This window comes from Plecotus auritus (genome assembly GCF_963455305.1).
Source record: "Plecotus auritus genome assembly, chromosome: 9".
Classification (NCBI taxonomy): Eukaryota; Metazoa; Chordata; class Mammalia; order Chiroptera; family Vespertilionidae; genus Plecotus; species Plecotus auritus.
In genome coordinates, this window is record NC_137783.1 from 54,075,438 (window position 1) to 54,099,568 (window position 24,131).

A 24,131-nucleotide genomic window follows, 5' to 3' on the forward strand; every position below is an offset into this window, starting at 1 on the left:
TCCCCCTAAAACTCCATGGACACAGAGATAATAATTTCCTGCTTAGCTCAGGGACTAAGCCTTCACCCAATTGCAAAACTGTTATAGAAGACAGGAGAAAAACCATGCAACGCTTAGAGAAATGGAGTTACACAGCTTTATTATGCCAGCGGGCCCAGAGGAGGTTGCCTCTCAAATTCTGAGCAAAGCAATATGGTGGAAGCCGCTCTTTTATCCCCTTTTGGTTTCTTTGTCCCCCAAATATGGAATGGGACTTCCTGTCCTTTTGCAGGCTTTGCAAAAAGCCCCAGGTGTTGGGGGTCTTGAGACCATACCTAAGGGCCTGACCTGGTGCCAGTGCTGATAACCCCCTCCGGGGGCTGTGTCATGGTTTATGGCCTCTGTAAGATGTGAGCATTTAGGTAACAGGTCTTGCAACACTAGTTTGTGGAGAAAGGGGCAATGACTTAATTATAGGTTATCAAGAATGTACACTGGGCTTGCTGGCACAGATTCAGATTGCTAGCGCCCGCCTCCCCCCCCCCCAAAAAAAAATATCCGGGTTACATTGGAATTAGCCTTTTCGCCTTCTCAAAACAACCCCACTCTTTGCTCTTCCCAATGAGAATCAAATCCAAGAGCAGGCTGCTGACACAGTCTGCTCCTCAGGTCTGCGTGCTCTCTGTTTTCTAATTGCTTGAATGAAATCGGTTTCCTTAGTTGTTCTTGTTTTGAATACATCAGTGATGCTGAACAAAAGGGCAACTCTATTTAGGTGATTCCAAACTAAACTTTGGAGCTAGTTGTCAAGCTCGTCACCAAGTGGCTTTTGAATAATCTTTTATTTTTCCTTTAGAGTCTGCATTTGGCATCCGCACTGCATATAGGCATGGTCACATCCAAATAGAAACACACATGTATACCTTTGTTGAGCTCCATATTTAAAATAGGGGGTTACCCTCCACCAAATGGTAAGTCTCAAAAGGCAGGATAAAGAAAGCTTTTCTAAGTCTTCAAAACCCCTCCCTATTCACAAAGGGTAAGCACTGTTAGACTTTTTAGTTTGAGTTGACAATTTTTATAAATAAACTAAGTGGTATTTTTTTTCTTTCTTCCTCAATTTCTAGGTACCAAGCAAGTTTTGTTCTCTTGAAATGTCCTTTCTTCAAGACAACACAGATGGGCCATATCTACCATGAGCTACTAATACTTATTCCTGGTAATTTGGTGGGTTTTCTTTGAGGAGGTCATATGGTGTGTGAGTTGGAGGGGTGCACAGTGGAAGGGAGGGATGTATGCTTACCACTTGCGCTATGAGGTCAGCGCTTCTCTCCAGGCCTCTTTGCTGGTCCTGAAACTTCCACACCCACCAGCGTCCAGCTTGCTAATAGCCACAACGCACTGCCAAACTCCAGGGGTTTCTGTAAAACTTGGTGGAAAAGGCAGGCTCCTTGGATAATGCTCCACAGAAGCAATTTGGATTTTCATTAAACAAGAATACTTGCTACTATTTCTGAGCTGCCTGCCACATGCCACCCAAAGCACAAGGCATATCACACATGACATTTTTCTACTGCACAACATGCTGAAAATCAGAGTGAGGTCTGTCTGACTCCAACATCTCTGTTCTTTCCTTTACTGGTGATTGATCTATGTTAAGAATAAATTTCAGGATCTACTACAGAAAAAAGAGATAGATTGTGAAGTACATGAAAATTTTCATAGATTACCAATAATCCTCTGAAGATAGTGTGTGTGTGTGTGTTGGGGAGTGGGGGAGTAACTATAAATTCATACTTGTATTTTTTTAAATCACCTAAGGATAACTTTTCCATTGATTTTCAGAGAGAGTGGAAGGAAGAGAGGCAGGGGGAGAGAGAGAAAGACAGGTAGGGAGAGAGAGAAACATTGATGTGAGAGAGACACATCAATTGTTTGCTACCGGCACATGCCCCAACTGGGGCCAGGGATCAAACCTATAACCCAGGTATATGCCCTTTACCGGGAATCTAACCTGAAATCCTTTGGACCTTGGGCAGTGCTCTCACCACTGAGTCACACCAGCCAGGGCTCATATTTGTAGTTTAATATGCTGTTCAATAAAGCAAGAAATTGGGCCCATATTGGGCACATCAGCTGCGGTGACCAAAGGTCTCAGGGGTTGGTGTTAAGGGTGTCTGTCCTCAGGTTTCTCTGAACAGCTCCACAAGGAGTCCCCAGTGTGCAGACATTAAGTAAAACAATGGAGAGATGTGGGGGAATTATCTGACTGCCTTTTCCCTATAGAGTGTTGTGAAAATGTTATCCCCAAATCTAAGAAGCATAATGTAGAATTCTAGAAAACACAGGTGAGATGAAGCCACTGTGTTATTTATACAAACAGGAATTCACATCAGCTCCCTCTGAATGCACCATATTAAGCTGCTCTTCTTAGGAAGAATAAAGTTTGAGACAAAGATGTTTTTTGTTCAGTCATAAGAAAACATTTCAGGGAGCTGGCTTTCTGCATGCCATCTCTTCTACATTTGCAGCTTCATTTACTTAACTTCACCTGGGAATGGGGAGAAGGCTGGAACGGCCTGGTGGAATCCTGCCACCTGGACAGAGGGAAAGAGGCCAGGAACCCACACCTTTGTCTGTGACCATGCTGGCCTTGGGTCTTTCTAAAGCACCAGGTCCTCTGCTGTTGCTTGACTAGTGAAGTTTCAAGACAAACTTGCATCTATCAGTTGTCCAATTTCAGATCCACTAATTTTTTTTCAAAAGAATAGAGTTTACAGTGAAGTGATCTAAGAAAACTGAATCTGCCAATGTTTGGGAAAGATACCAGGAATCAAAAGGCAAAATTATTTTGACAAAGGAACAAAAAAACTAGATTAAGACAAACTTCAAGAGCCAAGAACAAAGCACTCACATTGGTACCCTAAAGTACAGGCAGTTTGAATTCAATTTGTAAAAAAAAAAAAGTACACAGATATCTCACTCTGACCTCAGATCCTCAGCACCAGGTCCAGCTCATGTTCTGCTTCCCTCTCCTCTGCACTGGCCTGCACTCTAACTGGGCTCTTACTGCTGTGGGATGGCTTCCAGCCTTCTTGGCATGACTGATGCTTAAAATGCCCACTGTTGGCACAATTCACTTTTGCCATCTCCTTGATTGGCAATTCCTGAGGCTGGGTGTCTATCCCAACTAGTGATGCCCCGCCACGCCCTGGGGTCCCCTATTGAGCTCTACAGGACACTCTTTTGAGGCCTCACTCGTTACAGTGGTGTGAGAGAGCTTTGTACCTGTGCTCCTCCCCTCTGAACTCAGAGCACATCTCCTGTTACAGAAATTCTCTTCACAAAAATCCTCCCTCCATCTCTGAGGTGTGTGCCACCTGCCCAGTTCTTAGTTAACCCATTTTGAAACTTTGGTATTCTGGCAACTCCACGGAAATTTCACATCTGTCTCACCTCAGTGTCGCATTCAAAACTTGTAACTTAACATCATATTATATAGCATTCAGCATTTCCTACGCTATGATGGTGCCATCCGGTGCCATTCCCAACACTTCAAGCCTGAGTATTGTTACAATCATCTTTTTGAGTAGTGCATCGTTATGACTGGAATTCTTCGCCTTTCCACTTTGTACTCTAGGCTCTGTAGAATTTTTGAATGTTAGTGTTTGTTCTATTTATGACATTGGCATACAGTGCACAAATCCTTGGCGTCAAGATGGGAACAGACGGATGCACCTAGGGATTTGCTCAGGACATTGTGGGTGGGTCCTATAAAGGAATCAAAGGCCCACAAGAAATAAACAAGGTTACTTGTGAGACCCATGAGGAAAACAACTTGCTTCTTTTTAAAAATATATATATTTTATTGATTTTTTTACAGAGAGGAAGGGAGAGGGATAGAGAGTTAGAAACATTGATCAGCTGCCTCCTTGCACACTCCTTACTGGGAATGTGCCTGAAACCAAGGTACATGCCCTAGACCGGAATCGAACCTGGGTCCCTTCAGTCCACAGGCCAACGCTCTATCCACTGAGCGAAACCAGTTAGGGCTCTGCTTCTCTTTTTTAAAAAGGCCACCAGGACTCACTACTCGATGTGCATGTACCCTTATAATATCAGTAGTGGACTCAATGGAAAGAGAATGAGGACGATGCAGTCATGAGGAGAAAGTTCACTTAACACTCTATAAAGTGTTTACTGGGGGAAATGCTTTGACATATCATAGCGCCTACACACGATTCCAGTGGATGTTAGGAAGAATGGTTTTGCAGGCCAGGCTGGCTTCTGTAGTAACTACATTTATTCAGGGAACAAACCTACAGCTAATCAAAGAGCACTCTGTCCTCCCTGGGGTGTCCAGTTCTCATGGCCTATGGGCTGGATAATAGAGCGGGGATACTGGGATTGAACAGGAGATGTATGTCCTGTTAATTACACCACAAAGGCATGATCTTTGTGGTACCAAACAGCAATTCTCATTTTCTGATAGGCTATATAATTTATCTATCTTTTATGGTCCATCTCTCTAAAATATACATTTCATGAAGGTAGGGAGCTTTCTTTTGTTTTCTGTTGTATCCTCCATGCCTGGCAGCTCGTTCAAGAATGGTTTCTATCACTAATGGAGTAAGAAGAAAGGGAGAAGGTATGAGAAGATAGATTCCTGGCTCAACACAAAGACCTTGCTAATCATGTATACTGTCTACAGGCTGAGTGGCCTTCTCCAGGGAGTGGGTCTTCTTTGGAGCTTGATGAACCCCGGGGACTGTTGGCTGGGACTGCTTTGAGATGACACCTTAGAGGTCTTCCAGCTGACTTCCAGCCTTGTGGTTCTAAAGATGGAGCTTTGCCAAAGAATGTACAGTGGAGGGAACTCAGGACAGTCCCACTGTATTGTTAATTGACCTTGTGGGGAGGAGTCAGAGATGGCACTGAGCCGAGACTCCCAGCCTGGGGATATGGGTCCCATTGCAGGAAACACTGAAGTTCAATAGAAATGCTGGTTTGTGGAAAAACTATCCTATCTAATGAAAGAGTAATATGCAAATTAACAATCACTCCGCTACACCCACAAGTCACGCCCACCAGCCAATCAGGAGCAAATATGCAAATAAACCCAACCAAGATGGCTATGGCCACAGAGAGCAGGAGGGAGGCTTGGGTTTCCCAGGCAATGGAGGAAGCCAAGCTTTCCGCCTGCCCTTGCCGGCCTAGGCCTCCACTCAAGGCTACAAAGTTTCAATGATAGAAGATACATAAACCCAAACAGAAATCGCAGCAGCCACAGAGCTGGAAAGATCAGGAGGCTAGGGTTGCCCTGGACGAGGGAGGAAGCCAAGCTTTCCACACACCCTGGCCGGCCCAGGCCTCCGCTTAAGGCTACAAAGTTTCAATTATAGAAGACACATAAATCCCAATAGAAATGGCTGCCGCCATGAGCAAGCAGAAGGCTTGGCTCCACTCCAGGCTACAAAGTTTCAATTGTAGAAGATAAATAAACCCCAGATCCCAGGGCCTCCTCTTGGGTCGCCAGGGGGCATGGCCGGCCTGCAAACCACCACAGGCCCCTCGCCCAGGCTGCCCCACACCCCAAGGGAACCCCCATCCTGATCCGGGACACTCTGCAGGGCAAACCAGCTGGCCCCCACCTGTGCACGAGGCCTCTATCCTATCTAATAAAAGAGTAATATGCAGATTGACCATCACTCCAACACACAAGATGGCTGCCCCCATGTGGTCAAAGATCCTGCCCCCATGTGGACACAAGATGGCCACCACAAGATGGCCAGCAAGGGAGGGCAGTTGGGAGGGACCAGGCCTGCAAGGGAGGGCAGTTGAGGGTGATCAAGCTTGCAGGGGAGGGCAGTTAGGGGTGACCAAGCCAGCAGAGGAGGGAAGTTGGGGGCGACCAGGCCTGCAGGGAAAGGCAGTTGGGAGGGACCCAGGCCTGCAGGGGAGAGCAGTTAGGGGTCCAGGCCTGCAGGGGAGGGCAGTTAGGGGAAAACAGGCTGGCAGGGGAGCAGTTAGGCATCAATCAGGCTGGCAGAGGAGTGGTTAGGGGGTGATAAGGCTGGCAGGCAGAAGCGGTTAGGGACAATCAGGATGGAAGGCAGGTGAGCAGTTGGGAGCCAGCAGTCCTGGATTGTGAGAGGGATGTCCGACTGTTCGATCGGGCCTAAACGGGTAGTCAGACATCCCTCGAGGGGTCCCAGATTGGAGAGGGTGCAGGCTGGGCTGAGGGACCCCCCCCCCCCCAGTGCACGAATTTCGTGCACCGGGCCTCTAGTAAACAATAATTAGAATCTTTGGGTTTAATGTGTTAGTACAGTGGTCGGCAAACTGCGGCTCATGAGCCACATGCAGCTCGCGAGCCACGGTTTGCCGCTCTGTTGACTGATGAGTTTGCCGACCACTGCCTTAGGGAAAAACACTTAAAAAACATTTTAATAATATACTAATGTCTTTAACCTGAAGTCAAAACTTCTGGGTAAGGGTATTGCCTTACGCAGTGGTTGGCAAACTCATTAGTCAACAGAGCGGCAAACCGCAGCTCGCGAGCCGCATGTGGCTCGGGAGCTGCAGTTTGCCGACCAGTGTTTAGTGTATCACACAGGAGACATCCAGAAGGTGGTTACATTCAAGAAAATATGGAGCACTGGAGAGGCTAAGGTATGTCATGCCCATTTGTTAGAAAAAGCCACACTCCTCTCTATAGGAAGGTATCTCATAATGATGCTTAAAAGGTATCATAGGTGAATAGCACACGTAGTAATATAGTTTCATATAATTATGTAGAATGTAGGCATTATAATATCATTTCACAGGCGAGAAAACAGTCCCAGAGTGACTTTATCTTACCTAATAATAGAGAAACATGTAAATTGACTATACCTCCTCTACGCCTATAGCCAATCAGAGTGAGTATGCAAATTAACCCAACAAAGATGGTGGTTAATTTGCATACATACCTGGGTCCCAGGAACCTCCTAGGCACCCAGGTCACTCCCAGCTGGCCATGGCTGGTGGCAGGGGGGGGAAGGGACGGGGCGGGGCGAGCCTGCGACCAAAGGCAGACCATCCGGAAGTCAGCGCTGGGTTGCCCAGCCACTGCCTGGCGACCCAGCACTGACTGCCCAGGTGGCTGAGACCCAGAAAGTGAGTCAGGGTCTGATCTGCAGCCTCAGTGGAAGCTGTTGATCAGTGTACTCTTTCTCTCCCTCTTTCTTTCTGATCTTTGCCAGCAGCCAGGCTTTTCTTTCTCTCCTGGCCTCAGGGGGGCTGCTGTTAAGCCCCGCCTCTTTGGACAAGCACAGAGATAGGCCTGGAGATGCTGACTGGCATAGGAACCAACCAATCAGAACCAAAGGTGGGTGCTGTGGGGAACCAACGGCAGCCTAGGAGGCGGAGCTTCTGACGCTGACTGGCATAGGAACTGGCCAATGAGAACCAAAGGTGGGTGCTATGGGGAGCCAATGGCTGTCTAGGAGGTGGAGCTTTTGATGCTGACTGGCATTGAAACTGACCAATCAGTACCAAATCTGGGTGATGTGGGGAGCCAATGGCTGTCTAGGAGGCAGAGCTTTTGACACTGACTGGTGTAGGAACCGACCAAACAATGAGAACCAAAACTGGGTGCCATGGGGAGCCAATGGCTGCCTAGGAGGTGAATCTTTTGACGCTGGCATAGGAACCGACCAATCAGAACCAAATTGGCCAGCAGAGGAGGGCAGTTGGGGGCAGTTAGGGATGATCAGGCTGGCAGGCAGAGGCAGTTAGGGGCAATCAGGCAGGCAGGCAGGTGAGCAGTTAGGAGCCAGTGGTCCCAGATTGTGAGAGGGATATCTGACTGCCGGTTTAGGCACGATCCCTGGGATCAGGCCTAAAATGGCAGTCGGACATCCCGCAAGGGGTCCCCAATTGGAGAGGGTGCAGGTTGAGTTAAGGGAATCCCCCCTCCGTGCACGAATTTCGTACACCGGGCCTCTAGTTGCTTATAAAGGGCAGAGCTCTAACTTGAATACCTGTCTTCAGAGTTTGAGTGTAAAGCTTTCTCCAGCTTTCTGCTTCAGAGAGCTGCGAGTCACTAGTCTGCGACTCCTCCTGACCATGGGACTGACTAGCTGGCTGCTCATTGGCAGCAAGAGCATCCGCCATTTGTCCTTGACCTCAGCTGTTGACCACTCCCACCCCCAATTCCAGTTCCAGTTCCAGTGCTTATCATCTGCTACCAGGGAGCCTCACAATAAAACTGCAAATTAATGATAGTTGCACCAGCGAAGCTTTCTTGGATGGCTAATACAACCTGCTCCCCAGTGCAATGGGCTCTTCCTTTTCCTTTCCCTCTGGTGATGATGTTCACTGTGAGAGCAGCTAATGGTTAGTAAGGTGCAGTGGCCTGGGAGCTGCGAGAAAATGAGCTCAACAGGGAACCACTAATAAGTTGTTAGAGCGAAGTGGAAAAGAGAAGCGGAGGGAATTTGGACAGGTAGCTGAAGAAGCACTGGGGAGCATGGAGACAACACGGGGGGAGGTTGTATGAATGCAGTTTCAGGGGGGCATTTGCCCCGCTGCAGCATGACAGCACCTCTTTTTTTGCACTGGATTTCAGCCTGTAATGAAGAAGGGAGAGACCACAGGAATAATGGGGGGGGGGGGGGGAAGAGGGGGTAATGAACTAGGAGTGCCTTGGAGAAGTCATTTTGTCTCATACAGCTAACAGCAGCACCTGCTATATAATTTCACATTTTGTGTGAAAGCTAACTTTTATTTGCTATACAGAAAAGGCTGGCCAGTAACTGCCCAGAACTCCTGGATGGCAAAGATTGGGTCCATTCTTCCTTGGAAAGCTGAACGGATATAGGCGTAAGGGTTTGTGGTATTTTGTTCACTTGCAGTTGTTGGAATCCTAATTCGGCACTACTGGATTAGGGCATGTTCCATCAAAGTAAAGATCAAAAGCTCTCCTGTGGGGAAAGTCTCAACGTTGAATCCGAAAGGGGTGACAGCCGAATTTTACTGCCATCAAAATAACTTATTACCCGTGTCTGTGCAAACTACTTTGGTAGGCACTGATTCAATCACCATCTGCTTTCTGCAGTCTGTTCAGTGTCCTGTTAGGCTCTCCACCTGTGACTAAAATGGAAACCTTAAAAACTTCACCTCTGTGGAGACTGCTGCAGGTCAAGAGAAGGCTGGGTCCACCATCCTTGCGAATTACACAGTGCTGGGGAGGAGTCTTAGGAGGCGCCATCCTCAACCTCAGTGTTGGAGATTGTAAATAGAAACATTTTTCAGGTTTCCACTTTCCAACAGGAAATCTGGAGAGAGGTAAGAATTGAGGTTTTGTACCATTAGCATGAGCCATGCCGAGGCCGACTCCTCATTCTTTCTTTCCTTCCTCTCCCTGTCCCCCAGGCAGCTCCCATACTGCACCAGAGAGAGAGAGGTACACAGGTGCCTCTCTTCCCAAGGGAAGAAGTCAGCAACATAATTTGGGATACCAGCCCGAATCGTTTTAAGTTTTACCTTAGTCAGTCAGTTGCCTTGTGACATGTGTGTCGTTGCCTACATCTACATTTAAAGGCAGTACTTTTTAAAAAGGTAAGTTATCATGAATCGGCTTGGGGGTGTCTGCTAGGTCCAACAGCACAAAGGTCCTCTGCTTCACCAGCATGTCTTTCAGGAACTCCAAGGGCAGGTGGCTCTCCAGATCCACGGGCGCCCGCTGTCAGGCAGGGAGCATAGGTTCCCTTCTCCGCAGCGGCAGCCTAGACCCCAAAGCAGCCGCGCGGGAGGCGGCCTCCCCATGGGGTCGGGAACTGCTTTTGCCACACACTTCCAGGGAGGTGGGGGGTGCTCGGACCATTTATTAATCTTGTGTGCATTAGGAAAACCTCATCAGGTGTTGGTGGGAGGTGCTACTCTGCTAGAAGCCCAGCCCGTCTGTGGCGGCTGGGCTCACACGCACCCGCCCCGCAGCCAGAGCCGCCGCGTCCGGCTCCACGTCGCCCGGGATTCTCGACGCGGTTTCCCGCGTTCTCTCTCTCCGCGCGCCCTGGCAGCGGCGCCGGGAGTGGTGTCGAATCCATTGCGGCCTGTGGGCCCCCTCCGCGGCGGGGGGCACAGCGCCCACGCGGGAGTCCTGTGCGCCCGACCCTTGGGCTCGCGGCGGCGGCGGCGGCGCGGAGCCGCGGGCGGCGGGAGCGAGGCGAGCCCGGCGCTGGCACCCGCGCGGCGCCCGGATTGGTCTCCCGGAGCGCGCCGGCCGGGGGTTGGCTGCGGGCGGCGAAGAACAGGTGCACCGCCGCCCCATCGCGGCGCGCCAGGTCTGAGCGGCGGCCGGGCGGCCCCTGTGTCGGAATGCGGCTCCCCGGTGCCCAGCGCTCCGCGGCTGGGCAGCTCGGCCCCTGAAGGCGGCGGGAGGCCCAGCGCGGCGCGGGCCGGCGCCGGGGGAGCGGGCGGGCAGGTGCCCCGAGGATGCCGGCGCGGCTGGAGCGCATGCAGGAGGCGGGCGGCGGCAGCGGCAGCAGACGCGGAGCCCCGGCGCACAGGAGGCCGCTCGGCGGGCTGCACCCGCGCCCCGCCGCTCCCTGACCGGCCCGCGGCGCCGCCGTCTCGCCCCTCTCGCGCGCGCTCGCCGCCCCCTCCCGGCCCGTCCCCTCCCCCGCTCCGCTCCACCCCGCCCGCCGCCCGCCTCTCGGGGGGAGGGGCGTGGGGGCAGGGAGCCGATTTGCATGCGGCCGCCGCGGCCGCTGCCTGCGCCGAGCCCGCCGCCGCCGGAGCCCGTGCCCGCGCCCGGCCGGCGCGGCCTCATGCCTCTGGCGCGGCCCTCGGGGGGGCGAAGGTGAAGACCGGCTCCTAGGATGAGTGAAGGCGCGGCCGCTGCCTCGCCACCGGGAGCCGCTTCGGCAGCCGCCGCCTCGGCCGAGGAGGGCACCGCGGCGGCTGCGGCGGCGGCGGCGGCGGGCGGGGGCCCGGACGGCGGCGGCGAAGGGGCGGCCGAGCCCCCCCGGGAGTTACGCTGTAGCGACTGCTTCGTGTGGAACCGGCAGCAGACGTGGCTGTGCGTGGTGCCTCTGTTCATCGGCTTCATCGGCCTAGGGCTCAGCCTGATGCTCCTCAAATGGATCGTGGTGGGCTCCGTCAAGGAATACGTGCCCACCGACCTGGTGGACTCCAAGGGGATGGGCCAGGACCCCTTCTTCCTCTCCAAGCCCAGCTCCTTCCCCAAGGCCATGGAGACCACCACCACGACCACTTCCACCACGTCCCCCGCTACCCCCGCCTCTGGCGGCGCCGCCTCTTCCAGGACGCCCAACCGGATTAGCACCCGCCTGACCACCATCACGCGGGCGCCCACTCGCTTCCCTGGGCACCGGGTGCCCATTCGTGCCAGCCCGCGCTCCACCACGGCACGGAACACTGCGGCCCCCTCGACGGTCCTGTCCACCACGGCTCCTTTCTTCAGTAGCAGCACGCCAGGCTCCCGACCCCCGGTGCCAGGAACCCCGAGTACCCAGGCAATGCCCTCCTGGCCCACTGCGGCATTCGCTACCTCCTCCTACCTTCATGATTCCACTCCCTCCTGGACCCTGTCTCCCTTTCAGGATGCTGTCGCCGCCTCCTCCTCCCCCACCACTACCACCACCTCGTCTTCTTCCTCTACCACCACCACGCCAGAGACTAGCACCAGCCCCAAATTTCGTAAGTAAACACTGTGTTTGAACTCTGATCTACTACTGAGTTTCCTTTCTTTCCTCCCGCTGTCTTTTCCCCTTGCTCCCTGTCATCTAACACCCCCTCTCCCCCCCATCACCCCCATTCCAGGTTTGGAGCACTTTGTGAGATAGATAGTTAAAACTGGCCACAAGGGAGGAAAACGGTGCCCGCCTGTTTGGGGTACATGTGTGGGGTGGGGGCGGTAGGAAGTGGAAGGAGATTGCCACGCTCCAAGGGCCCTGCTTCAGTGGGTCCCAAATGAGAACACACCTAACTCTCTTCAAAGGGTTAACGCGAGAGCGCAGCCTCCACACTGCAGACCTGCTGGCCGGCTCTAGGATCTGGCTCCTTTTAAGAGCCGGGGAGGAAGGGAGGGTGGGCCTTCCCAAAGGCAATGAGCCCTTTCCCTGCCTTTAGGAAGGAAAGAAAAGCAAATGCCAACTGACCAACATAAACCACCCAGGGAAGTTATGTCCCTGTGGGGCGGTGGAGGGCGTGGGCTGATGATTTGATAGAGATGTTGGTGAAAAGAACCTGGAAACACTTAGAGCAGCCCTGACCCGGGCTGGGATCTGGAAGGGTTAATTTGAAGCTATTGGGGGAGGTAGGGAAAGGGGGCGGTTCTCAGCAAAGGGCTAAACTGATCCTCGCCCTCCGCCCCCCCCCCCCCTTCTACCTCCCACCCCTGCTCCAGCCTGCCCATGGCCATTCCTAGTGTGGAAATTGATTCTGTGGCCACCGAGAGTGAGTGAACTAGGGGGAAATATGAAGGGAGCCCTGCAGAGCTGCCGCCTCTAGGGTCCTGACAAGGAGGAGTGCTTTCAGCTCTGCCAAGCATTTGCTTTTCTTCCTTTCCCAAAGGTGGGGTGTGAACCTAATCTCCCCGCCCTCTATGCCTGAAAAATATAGGTGGAATGGGACAGAGCCCTGTGCTTATTCAAGGATGACAACATCCAACCCTTTTGAAACAGGTCACACTTGGAATGTAGCATCTCCAACCTCTGCTCAATTGCTGCCAGTATTGGCCGGTTTACCCAAAGCATGATAGCTTTCTGTGTATTCCTATAGGAGGTGTATATTTCTCTATGTCTTTATGAATGTTGTAGATGACTGATTGACACCCCATCCCCAGTCCCCACCTTGTTCTTAGAGTAATGAAATCTTAGGGAGCTTCTTAATCTGACTATTGATCAGGATCTAGGAACAGTTTGTACAACCTGTGAAGGTTATTTAGGACAAACTCCCAGTCTGCCAGTTCAAGTTCTGTGCAGGGCTATTCTCCTGAAATTGCCCGATTGTGCTGTCTTCATAGTGTATTTGGGTTTTGAGCCTTAACATCTGGGGAAAAGGCAGAGTGCTCATCATTAACGCTTCAATAGGAATACCTTGGTTGGTTTCAGTCATTGGGTAATTTCTCATTTCCCTGATCTGTGGTCTTTCTTACCCTGGGTGTTAATCCTTGAAAACTTTTTTTTTTTTTTAAATTTAGGAGTTAGTGTATTTGTAAGTAAAAAAGAGAGAAATTCCTTATGCCATTCCTTATTCTGCTTTGGAAAATATAGGCTAGAAGATCAACTAGGAGACAGGGAGAAGAGGCAAAGGAGGGAATCTGCCACAAACCGGAATGGCAGTCGAACCAGTAACTTGCCACTTCTCTCTCCTTTGGCCGAAGCAGTCATTTCTGAGAATGCGTTTTCTCAGGAGGGGTTCAGAGGCTTCTCTCAACAAATCTAGCTTGAGTTTTATGAAGGGATAAAGGATGTGCAAGTGTATGTGTGAACATTTACAGTGGATTGAAAATATATGTGTCTGTTCTGAAAATCCCAGATTTTTTTATCTTTTCTTTTGATACAGTTGATAGGAATAATGGAGTATGGGTGTACTTCTCAATCTCCTGTGTGGGGAGGGTGTGTGTGTGTGGGGGGAGCATGCACACGGGGGAGGAGGGGGATAAAATGGGGAGGTATTTCATGTTCTTTTTCAATTGGTTTCCTTGTGATCCATTCGGAGGTTGTTTTTTTTTTTTTTTTTTTAAAGCCCAAGGTAATTATTTCTATTCCTCCATACTCCTTTCCTACATTCTGTAGAAGAGGATGGCAGACTGTTTAATAAGTAATGATTATTGACAGGGCTCTCAGCCCCAAGGAAAAAGGGGAGGGATCTGTTAATGGTGTCAGTGTTCATATAGACATATAAGTAGTATTTGTTTTATGCGTATCTGAAGTCCAGGTCTTTTTCTTTTTTAAACCTTTAATAAGTCAAATTAAGGGATAAAATGCAAGTATGCAAATCCAGCAGAAACTGACCTGGTTTGCATATATCAACAAGGGAAATTTTAATGAAAGGAAGATTATGTAGTTTCCATAAAAGATAGTTTAAATACATAGGTTGTATGGTAATTTAAAGAAAAAGTATAGTTTAATTATTTTTTGGTCCAAGATTGCAGGATGATTAACAAACTGAAATGAAGATTTCATTTGAGGGATTTCACCACTGCTTCTGTGGGCTGAAGAATGGCCTATCTGGTATTTACATTTTTCACTTGTTTCTATTATGTTACTAAAGTTCCCAGGAGAGAAATTCCTCTTTGGCCAAGCTCCTACTCCAGGGTTCAGTGGGCTTTTTTCTTTTCTTTTGTCTTTCTTTTTTCTTTTCTTTTTTTTTTTTTTTTTGAAATGAAAGCCATGGACTGGATTATAGCACCTATGGACAGCAAAAGATGATGCTCTGCTTTTTTTTACACTAACCAATTCTTAATGGCCAGGGTCTTTGCTCTTGACTTGACCACCTCGAGGCTTATAGAATGGATGTCTTTTTGTTCATCTTAGGTCAGTCCGAAGGACTCTCTGCATAAAGGCAGCACAGCTCTTTGGAGTAGAAGAGGCTGGCTCACTCTAGAATAAACTTGCTGGTGGATAATAGGATTTTTGCAAGCAGAAGCTATTTTGCTATGTGGAAGGCCCGGTTTAGAAATTGTTTCTAATGTTCTGAAGGATCAGAGATAAGGAAATGTTAATCCTGAAAGGCAGAGGGAGAAGAAGGGTTTGGAAATCCACTCTTCTCATCTTCCCACCTTTAGACCATGAGCTGAACCAAAACTTTCCTCTACTACTGGGACCTCTTGGGTTCCCAGTTAGTTGCCCAGGATTTGTCTTTCTTTCAGATGTTTTAGAAAGAAGCATCATAAACATATTGCCACTAGTGGATTATTTTAGCAAACGCATCTTTGAAGCATTTTGCATCTGAAAGTTTAGATTAGTTTACAAATTTTTTCAAGCCAAGGAGAGATTCACTACAGACAGTAGAGAAACATTGATTTTTGACTAGTGTGATTTTTACATCACATTGGGTTGTGTTTTCAGACTTGAAACATCTATGTAGAATGGTGTCAATGCAAACGTGAATTGTTATTTTACTCAGCAAAATACACTAATAGGAGAAAGATCAGAGCCATTGGCGAAATTCACCTACAAAAGACAAAGAGCTGGTTTTAATGGGTGATACTTTTAGAAGGTACATAGTTAATTCCAATGAGGAAGATGGATCACAAATCTTGAATGGTGTACTTAGTGAAGAAATGGATGTAAAATATATCATTGAGGTTTAAACATGATATTGAGATAATCTTAATATAACCAAGTCTGTTTCAATAAAACTTTACCTCAACATGTTTTGTAATGTTGAAGAGAGCCATAGGTAACATGCACTGTTTTCCTCTCTCTTCCTTTTAAACATCTCTAGTCTTTCTATAAGAGTATTCTTGGTTGTTTTTATAAGCAGCCTGAGATATAATTTGTTTTAATAAACGTACTCTAATGCATTGTCTTCTGTCTACATGAATTGGACCCTCGAAGGAATTTCAACATAGAAGGTACTGACCCCAATCATGCGTGGTAGCCAGAGTGAGAGGATTCAGAGCTCCAGATCAATATTTCTTATGAAATCCAATTGAGAGCTTTTTTATGAGTACATGCTGCAACCCGAGTATGTTTTGATTTCCTTTGGCCTTAATACAGGATTATGAGACTTCTCTGCTTTAATCAATCTTACTGTACATTGTACTCTTCAGACACTTATGTTGTACTTTATGGTCCAAATGGAAGAAAAGGGGGCGTGGTGGGGACAGAATTGATAAGGCTGTTTTTAGTTTGGTCTCAGTGCCTTATGACTGTGGTTTAAGCCTCCCTTTCAGTGCCTCATGACTGAGATAAGGGATTGGCAGTGCTGTTGCTAATTGAGAGTCCTTTCTGCAGGTCTGATGTGTGAATCCAGCCACCTTTTATTTCCCTGCTCGCCTTTTTAAACGCTCAACGTTGACCCATAAACTTGTCAGAAAGAAAGAGAAACAAGCACATGAACAAACATAGCTGGTTTGTGGCAACCTCTCTCTGATACTGAAGAAAACAACGTTTCTAAATCCAGGCTGTACCATAAGCAAGAGTGCCAGTGCAGAGTTTGAACCCAGGGCCATCCTTATTAGGCTCGTGTGTAGAGGAACTAGGTCTCTCTTCCCTCTGGAATACTCTCCCTCTCCCACCCCTTCCTCTTCTCCATGCCACAGTGGGGAGAAGGCTGATTTTCCTTTTGCTTATTTTGTAGAAGGTCTTTCCTTATCCCCGCTCAGATCCAGTGCCAAACGTATCTCAATTTTCTATCTGGGATGTCGAAAATGGAACATGAAAGTTGGCACTGAAATATACAAGAGCAAGGGAAGAGCCATAAATCTCAGTCTGCAAAATGAATTTGAATTGCTTATGAATAGGCCTGAAATTCATTCTTCTCCCTTTGAATCTGTTTTTATCTTCAGACTCTTGTGTTTGGTGAGGCACAAGGCACAGCGCGGGGACCGTGTTGACAAATTCCACTGAGACATTGCGAGGTCCCAGGGATTTTGCTTGTCTGCAGGCCGGAAGATTTCCTCTCGAGCATGTATGTGGTGAAGGCTGGAGGGAGGAGTGGGTCAATTTAAATCTTGGTAATATCCGGATGAAAACATACCTAAACAGGTGTTTCCTCTTCGCAGTTACTAATGGAAGTCTCAGGACTCGGGTTTAGCTTGGCTTTCCATGCTCACCTTTGTCTCGCTGCCTGCACGCCTGCCTTCCCAGCCTTGCAGGGAGTCGAATCAGGATTCGCCTGAAAGGTCCTCACAGGCTTTTCAGAGGTTTTAAAAATCAGTCCTTTTGGTAAGACATGTTAGAGTGTGTGTAAGTGGATGTGGAAAGTTAGGAAAAATTGTTTTTCTACCCATTTAGGCAGTTGAATTTTTTAACGGTCCTGGTGCTTTATTTTTAAACTTTTTAACTTTTTTAAGGGGTTCCAAAAAGTTGGTGGAAGACTAATGGCCATTTATTATCCCACATAGATCAGTATAACAATCATACCAATGTGACAGCACTTAAAGCCCACAAAAATAATTGTACAATTGAACAGAAGCTACTATATCCTTTCATATAATTTAATGTTTTCATAATACATGTCAAGTGTTTTGTTTGTTTTTTTAATTCATCTTAATGAACATTTAACATCAATTTAGGGCATTGAAATGCTGGTGGTTAATTGGTTACTTTAAAAAATCTGTAAAAGATCTATAAAAGAAATGGTTTAAAAAGCAAAAAATTAAAATAAAAAAATGTGTCCAATGTTCATTCTCCCCACCTTGAAGTGGGGACAAGGCTTTTCCTTTTTTTCTTAACTTTATTTTATTGTTGACATTATTACAGATGTCCCCAACTCCTCCCCTTTGCCCACTCCATCCAGCCCTACCACCCCTTCCCTCTGGTCATTACCACACTGCTGTCTGTCTGTGGGTTATATAGGCAAGGCTTTTTCTTGAGTATGTGTCTATTTGATCCTAACACCTTTTCAATTTTTTCTTTTTTCATAAATGATACCTTGAATTACCTGTTTCTTCTTTAAAGATACTGGTGAAGGAATCTGTACCCAGATTCTCCATAGATACTACAATATGCGCCTGCCCTGGAACCTTTTACAGTTTTCTTGCCCACTTAAAATAATTTTCTTCTATTTTTTTAAACAACTCACCATTTGGAATTTCTTCAAAGCATTCAACTGCATTTTAAGAAAAAGTAGTTCTCTTTCATTTCCACAATCATATATCACTGGCTGACTTAACATTGAACTACATGACATAATTACAATGAGAACAACTGGCATAAGTGGGTTTGTTACCCCAGCTGAGTGTTGGTGAGCTCACCACCCAGCAGGTGGTTGCAGAACTGTGCAGGCTTCCTTGAGCTTAGCCTGGTGGCCGTGACCTCTTCACCATGTTCATCACACTGAGGAGTGGTGAACAGCAACTGACGAAGGGGAGGTCATTTGAGAAAGTGCCTTCTGTAGTAGGTTACGTGTGGAAAATGTGAGTCAGTCATGACCATATTTTTTGGAGACTTTCGTGGGAGGCTGACAAAGATTTGTATATATATGTTAGGAACAAACACAAAACCTGCAGCCTCGAATCCGGTAATAGCTATGCAACCTCAGAGAACCAGATTAATCTCTGCGAACTTTCCCTTACTCCCCTGGAACAATGAGGGTGATGGCAACAACCTGCCTCTTATGCCACTTGTAAAAGAGCTTGTAAACTGCAAAACCCTCTCCTGTTTTCATGTCAAGAGAAATGGGAAGTGGACAGGCTAAATTTTTTTTACCCAAGAACCATCAGGACATTGATGTCAGTTGAAATATTGGAGCTAGTTTGCTATCAAGCTTGAAGGATCTTTCATCACGATGAGCGATGATGATTCTTGTGCCCTCAGACCTCCCCTGAGTTCCTCTCTGGTACCTGCACACACAGGAGAATATGGTGCGGAAATCTACCTCATCTTGGGAATTTCGTCACAAACTATACCCACCATTTCTCATCCTTTGCTTGGTAGATGTTTTTTAAAGCCTATTTTGGACATATGCTTATCAAAGAGACGAACTGAAATTTTGGGGAAGTGAGTGAGATTACTGTATTAACTGGAAATCTGAAATCTACGCGAATCTGAAAACAGATAAAAGAAAGAATGCCTCAGGGACCCCTTCTGTTGCTTTCCCACACTGTCGTATTGCCATTGAGCTTTGGAGTTTGGAGAGAACTTGAGTAAAAACAGGCAGTTCTGCATTGCATTCTGTTTCCCTCTTAATTTAGGAGTTACTATGGTTTAGGTTTTAGAGGATTAATCGTCATCATAGAGCCTTTTAGATGTATGGTTTTGCACTTTGAGGAACTTCAATACTAACATTTTGCAAAGATCTTGCTTCATGTGTGTGTTGGTTGGAGACTTCATCCTGAATTATATCTCAAAGTATCACTTTTCTGTTATGTCTTTACTTTTCAAGACAGGTTGGAGATTGTACATAAATCATAGATTGCTATGCCCAGGCATAAGACAAGGCCAGTCAGAAACAAGCCTTCAAGGAAATTCAGAATTAAGTTTAATAATAGAAGTTTAGCAGCTTCCAATGATAGGATTTTGTCTTTGAGGCCTTTCCTGGATGCAGTAAAGGCTGTAAGAGCATATTTTAAAAATAAAGATCATCTGAATCCATGCAACTACTTTAGCATTAATACATTACAGCCAGGGTTATGAGAATAGAATTTTTATGCCAAACATTTGATAGGTGTTCCGGAACGTATCAGTTACCTCCTAAGATACACTTCCCGTGACCACGTGTGACTCTTGGCACGATCTTCCTATGGATTGCCAGGGAGTTAGAAGTTCACTAAGAGAAAAACCAAACCCTCCTCATCATGGTCTGGTTCTGTGGATTTCTGTGCCCGGAGTTTTTGTTCTAGAAATGTGGAAGGATTCTTTCTTCACAGAGTTGCAGTCTTGGAAGGGGCTTGAGAACTTAGGTGATAATAGAAACTAGAGCTGTCATTTGTGGAGCTTTCCTCTGTGCCAGGAGGACCAGCCTGTGTATCCTTTGTTGTATTTATTTATTGAAATAAGGGCCCAAAGACAATCACCGAGGCCTGCAGCATAGGTCTGATGATCTGTCATGCAGGGAATTGAGCTGGGCTTAGAGTGGCTTTATATTTGCTTAGGACATGCTCAAGTGGCATGGTTGGAAGGATCAGAAAGATCAGAACATCATTTTACAGGTAATCTCTCCCACCCCAAATCCTAACCCATTGATAAATATGGCCGTATCAGTGTACATTGCCTCTTTCAAACCCGTAGCTCATTGACTATGGCATATGCCACCGTAAACTCCATAAATGGTACATCTGCTCTGTACCTCTTTTTTCTGTGGTAAATGGGAGCCTGTTTAACCAGAGAAATGGCCCTGATTTTCAATACACAGAGAAATTTAGGGGATGTTTGAACAAAAGATAAAGAATATTCCTCTACACTTCTATTCCTTGATCTTATTAACTGTTTCCTCCTATGGCTGTTTGCACATGATTCAATAGAAGAATGACAGAAAACAGTTACAGACTTCCTCTGCTTCCTAAAATCTAGCCAAAATTGTCTTCGTCACCCATTCCAAATTTGCTTTGATCATAGGAGTTACTGCATCATATGTTGAGATTGGCCAATGAAATGTGTGGGAACAGGTGGACCCTAAATACCAGTCTTACTAAATAAGTGTTGGGTGTTGCACCACAGGCAGTGTCTGCTGCAGAGCACCTGACTTCCTCCTGGCACCATGTACAAGGTGCCCTTCTTTGACTAGCCAGCGGTCCTAAGAAGAGGAATATTGGTGAGACCCGGGGGATCTACCGAGGGTACTACCACAGATTGACTTGATCATTGCTTATTTGTTTGACATTTCTGTGCAGCAAATGTCATGAAGAAAATATTCTCTTGGTTAAAGTGAAAGATAATTGGGTTTTTTACTTTTGCAAATTCATACAAAGAAAACAGAAATAAGTCAGGTGCCAAGATTGTGTTATATACCTTTGAGTAGCCACACTGAAGGATTGGAATGCTGGAATGTCAAGAAGCCTGTATTGTCAAAACACCACAAAACTGTGCATGAATCCTGTGCACTAAGGATGACAGCTGTGCTCATAAAAAGGAGAGGAAATGAGATTGCATACCCACATTTATTGTTAAACAAAAAATTTTCTCAGCATGATGGCAAAATCTGGAGACTCTAGGAATAAAAAGGTGAAAATGGGGTTCAGGAACGCTTATAAACACTATCTTGACTGAATTTCATTCAACTGACTTGAGTATGAGAATATTTCTGGGTTAAAAATCTGGTAAATGCTCACTTCATGCTAAGTAGCCACCATTGGTAGGGTTTTTGCCTTCACCAAATAAGAGGTGTGTTTACCTAGTATTACATGTCTTATTCCCAAACCTGTTTATGCCAGTTGTTGTATTTAAATAGTATCAAACCAATGAATTAGTTGTGGTTTCTATTAGAACTACTAAACTGATTACTTTTGATATACTTCATAAAGATAAGTCACTTAAAAACTTGTTGAAGAAGTTGTGGGCAAGTTTAAGGGAGAATATTTTTATATGTTCATAAAAATATTTGTACTTGGATTGTTTCACATGTGGCTTCACATTCTAATTCCACTATAAATATACTGAAACGAAAAAATGGCTGTATACATTTTGGGTATGATTTTTCACAAGAAGGAGAAAAGGAAGTTACTCAGAGAAAAGCCTTGCATTCTTTAGACAAATATTTAGCAAGTGTATGTGCATTTGTATGTTTGAGGTTAAAATGAAATAATACAATACATTTTACTCATATGATATATTAAATTGAGTTTTTAGTAATTTAAGTATATTAGAAAATGTTTCTTATGTAATTATCTAAAACTCTGGGTGGAAAATTATATTAGATGCCAGTTATACTGAGCTATGTAGATTAATAGATATATTTAATATATAGTGACTATATTCAAAGGAAGTTTACCAAATTGTTAATGATGGCGATTTCTGTATTATGAAACAAGAATACTATTTAGTTTATTGTATTTTGCCCTGTTTTCTAAGTGTTATTTAATAGTCATGAATTATTCTAGATAGAGATTTTTTAAACTTTTGAAAAAGTGAAGAATATGCTTCATGAATCAGAATCAGTTCAATTATTGGTCTTTGTTCTGTGAAGACCTTTTTTTTTGGTCTAAGAGTTTGTGTCTTTTTTTTTTTTAAAGAAATTTTAATATATTTTTTTATTGATTTCAGAAAGAGGAAGGGAGAGGGAGAGAGAGAGAAACATCGATGATGAGAATTATTGGTCGGCTGCTTACTGCATGTCCCCTCCTAGGGATTGAGCCTGCAATCCTGGCATGTGCCTTGACTGGGAATCGAACCATAATCTCCTGGTCCTCCTAGTTCATAGGTTGATGCTCAACCACCGAGCTACACCGGCTGGGCTAAGAGTTTGTGTCTTAATCGTTGGTGTCAGCATTAAAGTGTTGACTGAGTTGGGTTCCTGCTATGAAATGCAGATCTGTAGAAATACAAACTCATTCCATTTGCTCATGGGAAATATTGAAGGCAGAGTGTCTTACCCTAGGCCTTGCTTGGACTATTAGCCTTGACCTTACAGGAATGAAGAAGATGAAGTTTAATGAGTTACTTAATGGCTCTTCAAGTCTGCAGATGTGGGGCAGTCTTTAATAGTATTGCTACAGATGCATATAGCTGATAGAAATCAATCACTTGTATGTATGGTAACCAATTACCTGGTCTATTTTAAGGAGCAAATGAAAGGAAAATACAGAGGCTAGTTTGTAGTGCTGGGTCTTAGAAGGGAGGGCTTAGGTCAAATAACAACAGATGGAAGGACCAATTCCAGATGCTGTAAGGCTGTCACAGAATCACACAGTATTTATTCACACAATACAGTTAGGTGGGTGGACTACAGATAGGTACATTCTGTAGGCCAATGGGAAGAGGTGATTTGTAGGACACATAGCCCTTTCTTTAATTTGGTAATGAGTTGTGTTCAGATTCTTTTAGGATAGTTCACATTGGTGAGCAAAAAGTCAGAACAAAACATGATTCTGTTTATACAATGTTTAATGGTAGAGGTCAAGATAGTGATTAACTTTGGGGAGGAGGCAGGAAGTGAATGGAAAGAGACCCAAGATATGAGGCTGTAGGGTATTGATAATATTCTGCTGCTTGATCTGGGTGTTAATTACATGGGGGAGTTCTATGTGTCAAAATTCATTGAACTGTATGCGGATGATTTGTGTACTATTTGTCTACATCAATACAAACTTAAAAATACAAGAGAAATATTTCAAAACATTACTTTGGCCTTTACTTTGTGCTACCAGGTGGTGGCCTGAGTTTATGGATTTTTTTTGTTTACAGACATTGATCATGACTCCTTTGTTCATGCCTGAAAGTCTGAGAAACAGGCCTTCCAGGTTCTCAGGAGCCCAGCTTAGGGAGACTCCATGAGATACCCTCTCTCCTTTTCAGTGGAAGCCTCCCAGGGTGGGAGCATTTGAGTGCATGATACACAAGAAAGATAATTATCTGCATTTATGGTTTTGTCAAGAAGACCGGAACATACGTTCCAGGGAATAATTCAGTGCTGAAGTGTGTGATTTCAACTGAAAAGTATGTTAGGCCATTTCAGAAAGCAGTGATTAGAGGGGACATAGATGGATAGTTTAAAGCAGTGGTCGCCAACCTTTCGGACTGCACGGACCACTGGTTGGCAACTGCTGGTTTAAAGGGAGAATTTATTTAGGCAGAGAAATGGAGAATTGAGGCCGAGGGAGTAAATGGGCATTAACAAAGGTAGAAGTGGGAGCCATGATGAGTCTGTCTGGTGGGCGGAAAGGGTCTCCCTTGGAAGTGATGCAGCTGCCTCACCTTTTCCTCAGGTCAGGGCCTGGTTGAGGAGGAAGGCCTTGGGAGGACGTACCTCAGCTGCTATAGGAAACCCTGGTCAGGGTTGGCGCAGCAATTGGCATAGTATTTGTAGAATTTTCAGAAGGTGCAAGGTCTCTAGGATAATTTCAAAGGAGGAACAAGTAGCACATTCTAAAGATTCTCCGAGGCTATTTTGTCCCAAATCACTTAAAGGTATGGTCTTTCCCATTCACCGAGTGTTTTTAAGTCTTGACTTTATTCCAGTGTCTCTTCAAAGTTCTGCAAGAAACGGTAGAATTACTAAGTTTTAAAATGGTTAGTTTTTCCATAATCACATTAACACAGCTCTAGCTAGAACCCAAAATAGTAGCTCTCGAATATCTAAACATTTGCAAGTAGAGGTGTGAGGAGGATAATGAGAAGAAACTCAGGATTTTACTGCTTCACCTAAATTAACCTGTGACTGCCATCACATTTTTCAGAGGCAGAAACTATTTTGTCCTTTGTTGGCCACATTACCTTCTGGTTTCACCTGAGGGCCTCCTTCCAGGAGCCACTCAGCACCTTTGGGGGATCCCCCGCTGACATTGCAGAGCCTTCAGAAGGGAGTGCACTGTG

The 24,131-nt window shown here is 46.0% G+C and overlaps 1 protein-coding gene across 4 annotated transcripts in view; it reads left to right on the plus strand.

Moving 5' to 3' along the window:
• Nucleotides 1–10,069: 10,069 nt before the first annotated feature.
• Nucleotides 10,070–24,131, plus strand: part of NRG3 (neuregulin 3) — a 1,127,062-nt gene continuing 1,113,000 nt past the window's right edge. For all 4 annotated transcript variants that reach the window (XM_080640875.1, XM_080640877.1, XM_080640876.1 and 1 more), the window contains exon 1: nt 10,070–11,685. In XM_080640875.1, the coding sequence (XP_080497001.1) occupies nt 10,845–11,685 (841 nt within the window). In that variant the 5' untranslated portion in view covers nt 10,070–10,844. The remainder of the gene's footprint in view (nt 11,686–24,131) is intronic.